We start from the raw sequence: 13083 nt of genomic DNA, 5'->3' as shown, positions 1-13083 counted from the left end.
GCTCGGGTCCTCTACCAGAGGCCTGGGAGCTTGAGGGTTCTGCGCAGTATCTTGGCTGTGCCTAGAACTGCACATTTCTGGACTGAGATGTCTGATGTTGTTCCTGGGATCTGTTTGAGCCACTGCTCCAGTTTGGGGGTGACTGCCCCGAGGGCCCCGATGACCACAGGCACCACTGTGGTCTTCACCTTCCAGGCCTTCTCCAGTTCCTCTCTGAGGCCCTGGTATTTCTCCAGTTTCTCCTTTTTCCTGATGTTGTGGTCACTTGGTATTGCTACATCCACCACAACGGCTTTCCTCTGTTCTTTATCCACCACCACAATGTCCGGTTGGTTCGCCATTACCATCTTGTCTGTCTGGATCTGGAAGTCCCACAGGATCTTAGCTCGGTCATTCTCCACCACCTTTGGGGGTGTCCCCCATTTTGACCTCGGGGCTTCCAGTCCATATTCTGCACAGATGTTCCTGTACACTATGCCCGCCACTTGGTTATGTCGTTCCATGTACGCTTTCCCTGCCAGCATCTTGCACCCTGCTGTTATGTGCTGGACTGTCTCAGAGGCCTCCTTGCACAACCTACACCTTGGGTCTTGTCTAGTGTGGTAGATCTGAGCCTCTATTGCTCTGGTGTTTAGGGCCTGTTCCTGGGCGGCCAGGATGAGGGCCTCTGTGCTGTCCTTGAGTCCAGCTTTCTCCAGCCATTGGTAGGATTTCCTGATATTGGCCACTTCAGTTATTTGTCGGTGGAACATCCCATGTAGGGGCTTGTCCTCCCATGATGGTTCCTCCAGCACCTTGTCCTCTGTTCCCCATTGCCTGAGACATTCGCTGAGCACATCGTCCGTTGAGGCTTTGTCCTTGATGTATTTATGGATCTTGGATGTTTCATCCTGGACAGTGGCTCTCACACTCACTAGTCCTCTGCCTCCTTCCTTACGGCTTGTGTACAGTCTCAGGGTGCTGGATTTGGGGTGGAACCCTCCATGCATGGTTAGTAGCTTCCGAGTCTTAACATCCGTGGTCTTCATCTCAGGTCTGACTAATAAATCAATCAAACAGCTGCAGCTGATCCAGAACGCTGCGGCTCGCGTTCTCACTAAAACCAGGAAGATAGAGCACATAACACCAGTTTTAAAGTCCCTTCACTGGCTCCCTGTAGCTCAAAGAATAGACTTTAAAATACTGTTGCTAGTTTATAAATCACTGAATGGTTTTGCACCACAATACATTAAAGATCTGTTATTGCTGTACCAACCGTCTAGACCCCTCAGATCTTCTGGTTCTGGTCTCCTTTGCATCCCCAGAACCAGAACCAAACGAGGAGAAGCAGCATTCAGTTTCTATGCACCACGGATTTGGAACAAACGTCCAGAAAACTGTAAAACAGCTGAAACACTGGGTGCCTTTAAATCTCAACTTAAAACCCACCTGGTTAGAGTTGATTATGGCAATTGATGCCTTCAATGTATTTGATGTTTTTAATGTTTTTAATGATTTTATCTTTTCTTTTTATCTTTTTACTACTTTCTTTTTATTTTTCTTTCTCACTGTTTCCGAGAGGTTAAAGTCCTTGTATATATATATATATATATATATATATATATATATATATATATATATATATATATATATATATATATATATATATATATATATATATAGTAAATATGCTGCAAAAATATTTTGTACATAGCAGGAGTGTCTAACAAAGTGTGTTCATGAGATGCAAAAGGACTATAAATAGTAAAACTTTTCTTGTTTTACACATTTCTCATGTTTTAACATTAAAATTATTGCTAAGAAGTGTAATTTCTTAATTTTCCTGAATCTTGACTTTTACTCCAAGCTACTCTCATGACCTCTGGACTTTATGGACCTGTACGGACTGAACCTGTAACAGATCTTTCATGCCACCGTGTGGTGAAACTGTCTGGCTCTCTTTCATCCACTGTTACACAGTAAAAAATGCTGGGTTATTTTCATAACCCAATTTCTGGGTTGAAGCTGTTGGGTCATAGGTTGGGTTAGTTTGACCAAATATTGGGTCAAAATTCATAACTCATGAGTTGGGTCAGAAATTTATCGGAAGTCTACATCTTGCACACTTCTGTTGGGCCAGGAGTTGGGTGGGTAGATTTACCCAAACGGTTGGGTTAAAGATGAAACTTGGAAGAAGCCACGCCCCTCTTCACAAGCCTCCATTTTCAACATGACTGTGAACATTGCATATCGGACTTCTCCTCTACTTTGAAATAAGACATGGTAAGTAAAAAGAAGATAAAGTTTCAACGTTTATAGAATTTTATACATAAATTGAATTTATTTCAAACATGTTTGATATTTATTTTTATGGTTATTTAAAATGTTTATTACGGTAGGTTCCTCTGACAAAGAGCTTCGGTGTTGCTACAACACGGATGTTGGGGAAAAATAGATGAAGGGGAAGGGCACAATTTGTCAAGTAAATTAAATTCAGTTTTTAATATAACCTCAATCATATTTGTTCGTAACTTAACATAGTCAATTTTTTAAAAATCGATTTAGTTTTAAAAGAAAAGGTAGTTGACGGTTTGTCCCCTGATTTTTGCAATATGCGCGCGCATCGTCAGCGGGCTGAGGCTACGTGTTCGAACACCAGCAGTCATGGCGGAGGAGAGCGAGCAGAGCTTTAATAATGTGGGTATATTATGCTTTTTGAAAATAAAATAACTTTTGCAAAGTTATTAGGCGATAAATTAGTTGTGTAAACCTGAATTATGCGCTCGGTTTATTAACATATAGCTTAATTACAAACATGCTCGGACGTGTTCAGACTTATCGCTCCCCTCCAGCCGCCGGCTCGTCTCGCCCTCTCTGTCAGTTGACCGGGCGGAGCGGCTCGTTAAGCCGAGAGAGAACGACCGTCTCCCGGCACATTGCTTTCAAACTCCCGCTGGTTTTAGGCAACGAATTAAAAGCAAAACTAAGACAATATCTAATGTTAATGTTTGCTCATTTTATTATTATTGTTACTACCGTGTTTCCCCGAAAGTAAGACAGTGTCTTACTTTCTTTTTATCCCCAAAAGCCCCACTATGTCTTACTTTCGGGGCATGTCTTATATTGGAAAAAAATTGTCGAATTTTTTGTTTTAACCATAAAACGCGGAAGTGGGCAGGAGGCGGCGCTCATTAAGATCAGAGGGAGGTGGCAGACGCGGTGACGTATGGAGAGGGGGACGGTGCGGACGTGGGCAGGAGGCGGCGCGCAGCTAGATGAGAGGTGTTTCCCCGAAAAGTAAGACATATGTCTTACTTTCGGGGTACGGCTTATATTAGCCGAACCCCCTGAAACCCCCGATACGTCTTACAATACGTAAGACAATACGTAATACTATCGGGGAAACACGGTATTAATTACAAATACATTTATTTAAAGTTGGTGCTGAAAGTTATTCAGCACTAAGTTTGTGTTAAGTTTTACTTCTAAATTAAATTATATGTCATTTTATTTTATTAAGTGCTATATTTATTTTTAGGAACATAAAATTACTCTGAGCATTTGAAATTGCTGGCTAATTACAAGTTATTTGCAGTGGAGACAGCTATAAGATTTAATTCAGTCATTCTTAAAGTTTGATTTGTGATTTTGTCTTTTCTGATAGATTTTGTAATTTTACATCCAGGATCTTCAGGAGAATTAAGCGAAACCCAAACTCATTGTTCTCAACGAAGACCTTCTGCATGACCAGGAACATGAGTCTGCTCCCTCAAGGTATTGTAGCTCAGAAGAAATGTTCTCTAAAATGCTGTCATGCTTTTTAGTTACTGTAACATTTTAACACTAACTTATGTTTGATACAGAAGATGATGTAGTCCTGCAGCTGCTGCCAGTACCCTTTCCTGCTCCACCTTACTAATTTGGGAGAAGTTTCAGATCCATCAACCTGGAAATTCAGATGTTTTCATTGATATCCAGCCTGTAAGTCAACCTTCATCTCTGAATAATGCTCAGATTGTTTAAGTGCATCACATTCAATAGTGAGGTTTTGTGTTAAACTAGAATCAGTCAGAAATTAGTTTTTGAGAATGTAGCCCTTTACCTTTAAATTCACTAAAGGCCTGTTTTTGTGCTTCTCTCTCTTGTTCTCAACGAAGATCTTTTGTATGGCCAAGAAGAGAAAGGAGCGGCCGTCTTCTCAACAACATGAATTTTCTCCCTTAAGGTATTGAAGCTCAAGAGATGTTTATAAACTGTTAACATTTAACATTTTAACACAAGCTTATGTTTGCCATGCAGACAAGATGATGTAGCCCTGCAGCTGCTGCCAGTGCTCCTCCCTACTTACACATTTGGGAGAAGAGTTTCAGATCCATCAACCTGGAAGTTCAGATGTTTTCATTGATATCCAGCCTGTAAGTCAACATTCATCTCTGAATCATGCTCAAATTGTTTGCTGTTTATATAAGTTCATCACTAATGGCCTGTTTTTTTCTGTCTTCTCTCTCCATCAGGTTGGGACAAACCTGGTGGTGCATCTACAAAATGTGACAACCTGCATGTCCTCATGCAGGGAGACAGGCAAAATGCTAAAGTGTCGTTAAAAATGCTCCTTGTTTAATGGCTGAAAGGTTTACTTGTAGTTTGCTTTAAAACAGACTTTTTTTCATTAAATGTTTTCTAATATGGAGTAACAGATACTTCTGGAGTTGTAGCCAAATGAATTGAAGTGATTTAACTACTTATGTTTTGTAACTTTTGTAAATGAAATTGCTGGCTCTATATATGTATCATGTGGAAATAAAAGAAGCTTTAAATTCATATGTCTTTTAATCCTGTTTTTATATAGTGAAATTTAAAATAATTTTTTTTAACCCAACTATAGTGGTATAATAACCCTTGTGTTGGGTTATGAATTTCAACCCAATTTTGGGTCAGTTTAACCAATTTAAACAAGTCAATTTAACCCAATGTTTGGTTAGTTGCCATGACCCAATGTGCTGGGTCAAACCCTCAACCCAACCCAGTTGGGTTAAAACAACCCAGCGTTGGGTCGGTCCATATTTGACCCAGCGCTGGGTTACGTATTGGGTTATTTTTAACCCAGCAGTTTTTACTGTGTAGGAAACCAGAAAAAGTAAATTATAAAATTTATAATAATAATAAATAAGTGAAAAAGAAATCCAGAAATACTTTAAAAATAATAAAAAAAACTTTTCCCAAGCAGGGACAGAACGATCTAATATATCAAATATAATTTTATATTTTCTATTCAATTTATTTAAGTTTTGAATAAATATTTTTCAAACTCAAGTTGTATTGAGCCTGCGACAGACTGGCGAACTGTCCAGGGTGACCCCGCCTCTCGTTAGCTGGAAAGGCACCAGCACCTCCCGACCCCAGTAGGGGACAAGGTGTTAGAAAATCGATGGATGGATGGAAGTTGTATTGAACACATTTTGATGCATCAATAGACAATAGTTTGGATTTGACATTTAGCAATAAGAAGATTAAAAGAAGAAAAATAACAAATAAAAAAAACTAAGGTAACAGGAAGTACATATTTTTCTTGCAGATTATTTTTGGCATGAACTCAGTTCTACAGACTGAAACTGAGTCCAGTAATTTTGACTCACTGGCCACTTTATTAGGTACAATTCAACAAGAAATGTTCCATATTAATGACAGACTCTGACCTGAACATTCAGAGCCACATAAAGGCAGTTACAAAGTCAGCCTTCTATCACTGGAAGAACATTTCCAGGATTAAAGGAATAATGTTCCAAAAAGATCTAGAGAAACTCATCCATTTATCTTTAGTTGCATTAATTACTGCAACAGTGTCTTCACAGATCTACCTAAGGAGAAAGCTGCAGCTGATCCAGAATGCTGCTGCTGGCATTCTGACTAAAACCAGGAAAATAGAGCACATCGCCAGTCGCTAAACCGGCTCCCTGTAGCTCAAAGAATAGACTTAAAGATGCCTTTTCTCTTTTAACTTATTATTTTTCACATTTGGTTATGAATGTGTGGATTTAAAACAGTTATTCATTGTATAGACACTGCATTGCTACTTTGTTCTGTTGTTGCCAGTTTGCTTGTTAGACAAAAATAAAAAAAAATAAAAAATACACAGCCATTTTTTTGGCAATAAGTTAATATTTTTTGGTGCCTGGAAAATGAGCCATTTCAAAAATTTCCTGATTAAGTCAGATTTGGTCTCTGTTATCTAGCAACCCCAGTAGAGTTTAGCCCATTACCCAGCAACCTAAGCTGAGCTCCATTATGTTCGGTCAGCTTATTTTACCGCTGCATGCGCTTTAAAATGGCTGCTGGAAAATATAAAAAGTGTTTTGTTGTTGACTTACCATCCAGAAACCGCCTGCTGCATTCTTGCTTGTTGTGCAGGAAGCTCCACTTCTGCTTTTCAAAGCTGTACGATTGTATAAGTATGCATCTATTGGCAGCCATTTTCACGTGCATGTGTAAACATAGAGCTGATTATTTGGATTTAAAGTGACAAGAGGTGATAAAATGGATCAAAATAGGCAGAACTGAGCAGACTAAAATCTCATTGTATGAGAATGATTTTGTACAAAAAATGTCATGAAGATGTCTTGTATAGGCCACTACTACCTCTTTAATTTAGCATGTTTGCTGTAATACAACAAAATCATCTAATTTTCAGTTTATTTTGGGCTTGATTCAATAAATTTATTTTCAGTAATTTGTGCCACCTTATTTCAAAATGCTTGCTATATTTAGCCAAGTTTAAGAAAGAATAAAAGCTGATTTGGTTGCAGCAAAGTTGGCTTTCCAGTAAAATTCTTTGGATTTTACTGGTTTTACTTTTGTTAAAATTTGGTTATAAAAACATGAATACTTTGTCTTGTACTTTACATTTTCCTGTTTAAGAAAATTATGTTGGTGACAAATTTTCTCCATCTGAATCTACGAGACAAATTTGTATCACTTTTGAATTGCAGTTGGGGGCCGCACAAAGTCAGTCCACGGGAAACAAATGGCCCCCAGGCCGCACTTTAGACACTCCTGCTTCGAGGTGAACATGAAACCAAGGCAACATCAGAGGAAGTTAAGCCACACCCACAATCAAGATGGGCTTCTGTCCAATCAGAAGGAGATTTACTTTCCAATGAACTTTAAATGAATCCTCAATTAAACTTTGTTAAACGAACAAACATTAAAGATCCAGAATATTAAAGGTTTGTGTTTTAATTATTATGATTCTGTTTAAACTATCATTTCTGTTTGCTATTTCAGGCATTTTTTAAGCTTTGAAAGAAAAGAGGAAAAAAACCGTCTCAGTGCTATTTTTAAAAAGCATAAGGCTACAAAATGACAAATTATTATTTTACAGTGTTGTCTCTTGTATTCACCGCTTGAGGGAGGATTTATCACCAAAACAACCAAGGACACGGAACATGGGCACTTAAGGGAACTCGCAAATTAAACCTAAAATAAATTATTCATCCTTGACATTTTCAGAGATCGCGGGTGGACAAATGGAAACTCCTTATCAGATATCAAATTCCTGCGGGTTTATTCATGGAATCCATCCTGGATATTCAATGAAATCATCCTAAGAACAGGAAAAAATACAAAGAGAACACTTCAAAAACACAAACTCTTACAAAGTAGTTTTTAGTTTCGAATGGAATTATCTCAGTACACTTGAAATTAAACAAAACTAGCTTACAAGTTACTTTTCAGCAACATATAGGAACTTTTTTAGAGTCAATAATTCCTTAGAGTTGATGAAAAAGTAATAGTTTCACTGGCAGATTAATTCACTTATAACAACACAGTTTTTTCTTGCTTTTCATTAACAGGAAATAATCTTACATCAGTTATTGTCTTCTCAAAACTCAAGTTGGTCGTGGCAGATGACTTTTAAGTGACTTTTATGAAAATATTGACTTTTAGAGGTATTTTTTACTACACTGTGCTTTTTATTTTAACTTACCTAAGTTTATTATGAAGTATTACATCTCTTGTTTGTGTAAAAAATTGATGTGGACATGAAAATGAACTCACTTACGGTGCAGTTTAATGTGTTTATATAAATGCCAAAAAATAGCTAATAAGAGCTGCACTGCTCTGAAAGTGGATCATTTTTGATGAAGTGGCTTCATAGATGAATCTCCATCTAAAACATATTAAAACTTGTGACAAATGAAAACGTGGCGATATCTAGAAACAATCAATTAGAGTCAGGAGGCGGGTCTTAGCGCTGTCAATCACCATCGTTTCAGAAATTTCCAAGTGTTTTCCAGAAAAATTTAGCAATTTATCTAAAATGTCTGAGTTGTTTTTCCCAAACATGTTTTTCCACCTTTTTATTTTTTCAGTCTACAAAGGCCCTGAAACGCCGTCATAATAACTTGCCTCATAATATCATAATAACTTGATATTTTTCAAAATGATGCCATTAGCATTAAATTTGGAAGTAATCGTTATCTTGCAATCGGAAGGTTGTCTGATTCCAGCCACATGTTGAGCTCAATCTGCTGCCCACTCCATGTTTCAGTGGATGTGACTCATGAGTAAAAGTTCATTTAACCTAAAAACACAATACTTACAGGCATAAAACGTCCTGTTACTCCGATAAAAAACGCCTTCTTTATTGGTAAAATAACTCTGTAAGTGGTTTATGGTTGGACAAAAGCCCTAATTAATGTGAATTTTTCTGTCCTGATCTGATGGACGACAGCAACCTTGTGTTACCAGGTAACAAAAATCCAGGGATTAAACAGAACGACCATTGCCGGGATGGGGGAAGTATATTATGAGTTTCCACAACTTGTTCCAATCTTTCTGGGCTCTAGATGGATTAGAGGAAAGGAGGTAAAGTAAACAGTGAATCACAGAGATCAGCGATAAGGTTGGCAGGTATCACCTAATCCAGGAAGTAACCAGGTATAAAATTAGCCACTGATTTGGTGGTTAGTCCTCAATATAAAGGAGTCTTGAAAGGAAGCGGAATGAAGACAAGCTTTATCGCAACATGGTAACAGCCTGCATCTTTCTATTTTATTTCCCTGAAACCGAACATATTCTTTAATAAATATGTCTTTTTGTCTCCGTGTTACAGGTGTCTGCTGTTACGACTATGGGCTGCATGAAGTCGGCCGCAGTGACTCTTCTTCTGTTGTCTTTTCTTCTGAACGTAGCTGATTCTTATCCCAAGTTCGACTCTTCAAGGAGTAAGGATGGTTTGTTAGCAAAAAAAATTTAAAACATTTTTCAATTTAAAATTCAATGAATTTTTTTTAGCTTAGAAACAAGCTACAAGCAAACAAGCTGTTAGTTAAAAACACAAGAATTTATAACATTATTTGAGTTTCAGCTAAAAATTAAAGAACAAAGGAGACAATTTAAAACGATCAAAAATATACAAAACCTTACCAAGTACCTTTGGCCTAATTTGTAGTGCAAATATCTTAGTACAATTGAATTAAGACTAAACTAACTTACATATAACTTTTCAGGAAGATATAGGAGCTTGTTTAAGTCAATAATTCCTTAATATTGATTTTCCCACGTTATAAGTGAAATAATTTGTACTTTTTTCATCAATATTAAGGAATTATTAACTTAAAACAAGCTTCTATATCTTTATATCCTTTATATTGAGGACTAATGCTCCAAATCAGCCAAAAAGTTGCTTATAAATTGTTTTTGTCTCATTTCAAGTGTACTGACACATTTCCACTAAACTAGACTAAAAATACTTGGTAGGTTTTGTGTTTTTGTAGTGTTTTTCACTCCTTCACTGCTTTTCTACACTGCAAAACCATTGGAGCCTCATTTAATTGTACCTACTAACTTTTACTCTTTAAGTCAAATAAATCTTTCAAGTTTTAGATTTTGAACTTAAATATGTGAGTTTATACAACATAAACTTACAGTAGTAAGCTTTGTTAAGGTTTTATTATTTTTGTCATAACTCCAAGTGAATATTATAGTTTTTAATGCAGCAATTAGGGATAGGGTTAGGGTTATTTCCCAGGATGCTTAGCTGCATGCTTTTGTATCTTGTGTTAATCTTGTGTTAAGTTTATCTGGCTCTTTTTAAAATTTTTATCCAACTGACCAAATCGTTAAGGGAAATATCTTCTCACATTGCTTAAGCTCTGTTCAAAAGAATTTAGTGTAATTTTTAATAAAATGCATTAAAATATATTTTGTTTGTGCAAATTGAATCATGAATTTAAATTGTAGTAAAAAGTATTTATTTCAACTGGATAACATGAGTGAAAATAATGCTCCATTGTGTTCTTGTTCAACTAGGTGAGGGCAGATTCCTGGCAAGATGTGAAATAATTATTTGAAATAAAGTTATAGCTCATAATTGAAGATTAATAAAGCATCAGAACATTAAAACAATGTTTAAACAAATTAACTTTTGCTGTTAAATCAAATTTTTGAACTTTAAATTCTAACTTAAAGCTGGAAACAATGCTCTTTCTTTGAATTTCCAAGCCCACCCTGGAGTGTTTCACAGTGTCTGTTTGGTTTTGCAGTGAGCTGTGGAAAATGCAGCCTGGTCCTGAACGACTTTCTTTCAAAGGACCATGCACAGATCTACCAGTGCAAGGGCTGCTGCTTCTCCCGGGCGTACCCGACACCGCAGATGAAAATGCAGACGATGTCAGTCCCCAAGAACATCACCTCAGAGGCATCGTGCTGCGTTGCAAAGCACAGCTACGAGGTAAAAAATAATTAATTTAATTAAACTAGATGCATAAAGTGTTCACTGCAAAAACACAAAAACATACCAAGTACTTTTGGTCTAATTCCTAGTGCAAATAACTTAGCACACTTGCAAGCAATTATTATGGAAATGTTTATTTTATTTTATACATACTTCTATAATATATATATATATATATATATATATATATATATATATATATATATATATATATATACAAAGTTAAAGAACACAGTCAACAATTGTCAAGTGCCATTTTTACACATCAAAATGTCAATTTATATATAATAATGTATTGTATAATGCTATGCAATATATATATATATATATATATATATATATATATGGTATATATAATATATAATATATTGTATGGCATTATACAGTATATTATCATTATTGTTATTATTATTATTATTATTATTATTATATAATGGGAAAGCTAAAAATGACCGTAAAAAATATCTATATCTAAAACATAATAAAAATTACTTAGTTTTGTCTTATTTCAAATGTACTAAGATATTTTAAACATTATAAATGAAACATTAATCAACATTTTAATGTGTAAAAATGGCACTTGACAATTGCTGACTGTGTTCTTTAACTTTGTATTTTTTCTGTTTTATGATGTAAAGCACTTTGAACTGCCTTGTTGCTGAAACGTGTTACACAAATAAACTTGATGCGACAGACTGGCGACCTGTCCAGGTGACCCCGCCTCTCAACCAGAACGTTAGCTGGAAAGGCAGCAGCACCTCCTGACCCCACTAAGGACAAGGTGTTAGAAAATGGATGGATGGATGGATGGATGGAAATAAACTTGATTGATTGATTTGTACTAGAAACTAGACCAAAATACTTGGTAAGATTGTGGTGTTTTTGCAGTGAACTTAATAATGAGTTATATTTTATAATAGTAATGATTTCTCAGGATTATATAGAAATTTGTTTTTTGTCAATAATTACTAAATGTTGAAGAAAATGCTAAATAATCTTTCTTTCCTCTAGCAGATTATTTAACTTACAACTAACATGTTTTCATCAATATTTATTATTTACTTAAAAAAAGCTCCTATATCATGCTGAAATAATACCTATGAGTTAATGTTGTCTTATTTCAAGTGAACTAGATGTTTGCACTAGAAACTATAAAAAATACTTGGCACGATTTTGTGTTTTTTATGTGTTTTTTTTACGGCACTATGTCAGGAAAATGTTGTATTAATTGTAACAATATATTAATACAACACTTTAATTTAACAATGAAATCTATTTTATGTGTGCTTAAGCTGTATTTCATATATGTTATATCATAAATTATGTTTTATATCATAAATTATGTTTTATACAAAAAGGCATTTTTGTTATTTCTTTCATTCGTATTTGACAGTGTCAAATATGGACCACAATGTGTTAGCTAACATTCACTATCAAACGTTAGCATTTGATAGCATAGCTTTGGTAACTAACATATCTATCAATTCTTATATTTATAGCTATGTGTTTGATACCTATCAAACATTAGCTATCAAATGCTAATGTTTTATAGCAAATGTAGCTAAGATTTAACTATCAAATGCTAAACATCACCATTTGATAACTTTTTATATGTTTTTTGTCTATGTGCTGTTGCTGATTTTTCATAAAATTCAGCTTAAAAAAATAAATAAAGCACACAATTAATCTATTTCTTATTCATTCCTGCTCATTTTTCCTTCTTGCAGATGATGCAAGGCACCATCCCAGTGAGAAACCACACAGAGTGTCACTGCAGCACCTGCTATTATCATAAGTTGATATGAAACGTGGAAACCTGCAGGCTGTCTCTTTTGAAATGCACAAGCTGCTCTCTGTTTGGAAGCAGGTGTTGTTTATGTTAGCGTTTCTGTGTTTGTGATGTGTAAGTAGCCTTTGTGTTTGGATTGATAACTGTGTATCAATAACTGAGGACCTGAAGTTAATTAAAAAGTGCACCAAGAGGTCATCATGAAAGTCTGGTGTCTTATTTATTTTAAAACTGTTTTATGTGATGTGAAACTTCAGGGCAAGTGATGCGATTGCAAACTTTATGTTCAAAATAAATTATTTTATAGGATCTGAAATGACTTATGTAAACAACTAATAACATTTTATGTAAATAAAGAAGTTTATGTTTTTTAATTTCAGTAAAAATCATATTTTATTAGCATTTTTTAAATAAATTCTTCTGGGGTTCTTCTTACAACGAATTCAGTTTGGTGTACTAAAATTAAAGCTTTAAAGTGAAAAACGTTACCAGAAAACCTGAATCTTTAATGAAAAAATATTTTTTTCCATTTCTGTCCAAATTTTCATATCTTATTAATAGAAAAAGTTTTATATATTAA

The 13083-nt window shown here is 35.3% G+C and overlaps 1 protein-coding gene and 1 long non-coding RNA gene across 2 annotated transcripts; both read left to right on the top strand.

Moving 5' to 3' along the window:
- The first annotated feature begins 1961 nt into the window (after window positions 1–1961).
- cga (glycoprotein hormones, alpha polypeptide) lies at window positions 1962–12754 on the top strand. The gene is made up of 4 exons (XM_088002612.1): window positions 1962–2461; window positions 9092–9203; window positions 10524–10711; window positions 12442–12754. The coding sequence occupies exons 1-4, from the start codon at window positions 2435–2437 to the stop codon at window positions 12517–12519; spliced, it is 405 nt and encodes a 134-aa protein (XP_087858738.1). The 5' UTR covers window positions 1962–2434; the 3' UTR covers window positions 12520–12754.
- On the top strand, window positions 3181–4800 carry LOC148152857 (uncharacterized). Its single transcript, XR_015761956.1, has 5 exons — window positions 3181–3753; window positions 3843–3960; window positions 4137–4204; window positions 4279–4394; window positions 4494–4800. It is a non-coding gene; the product is annotated as an uncharacterized LOC148152857 (long non-coding RNA).
- Window positions 12755–13083: the final 329 nt, after the last annotated feature.

The sequence above is a fragment of the Poecilia mexicana genome, unplaced genomic scaffold (genome assembly GCF_051168715.1).
Source record: "Poecilia mexicana isolate PSO_F unplaced genomic scaffold, ASM5116871v1 scaffold_22, whole genome shotgun sequence".
Taxonomy (NCBI): Eukaryota; Metazoa; Chordata; class Actinopteri; order Cyprinodontiformes; family Poeciliidae; genus Poecilia; species Poecilia mexicana.
Note: the sequence above shows the minus strand (reverse complement) of the source record. Positions and strands in the feature narration are given on the sequence as shown.

Bases quoted from the DNA above. Each gene is read 5' to 3' on its own strand.
- cga (XM_088002612.1), top strand. From the start codon at position 2,435: ATGAAGGGGAAGGGCACAATTTGTCAA. The intron at 2,462-9,091 runs GTAAATTAAATT...TCCGTGTTACAG, and splicing joins GGAAGGGCACAATTTGTCAA to GTGTCTGCTGTTACGACTAT. The intron at 10,712-12,441 runs GTAAAAAATAAT...TCCTTCTTGCAG, and splicing joins TTGCAAAGCACAGCTACGAG to ATGATGCAAGGCACCATCCC.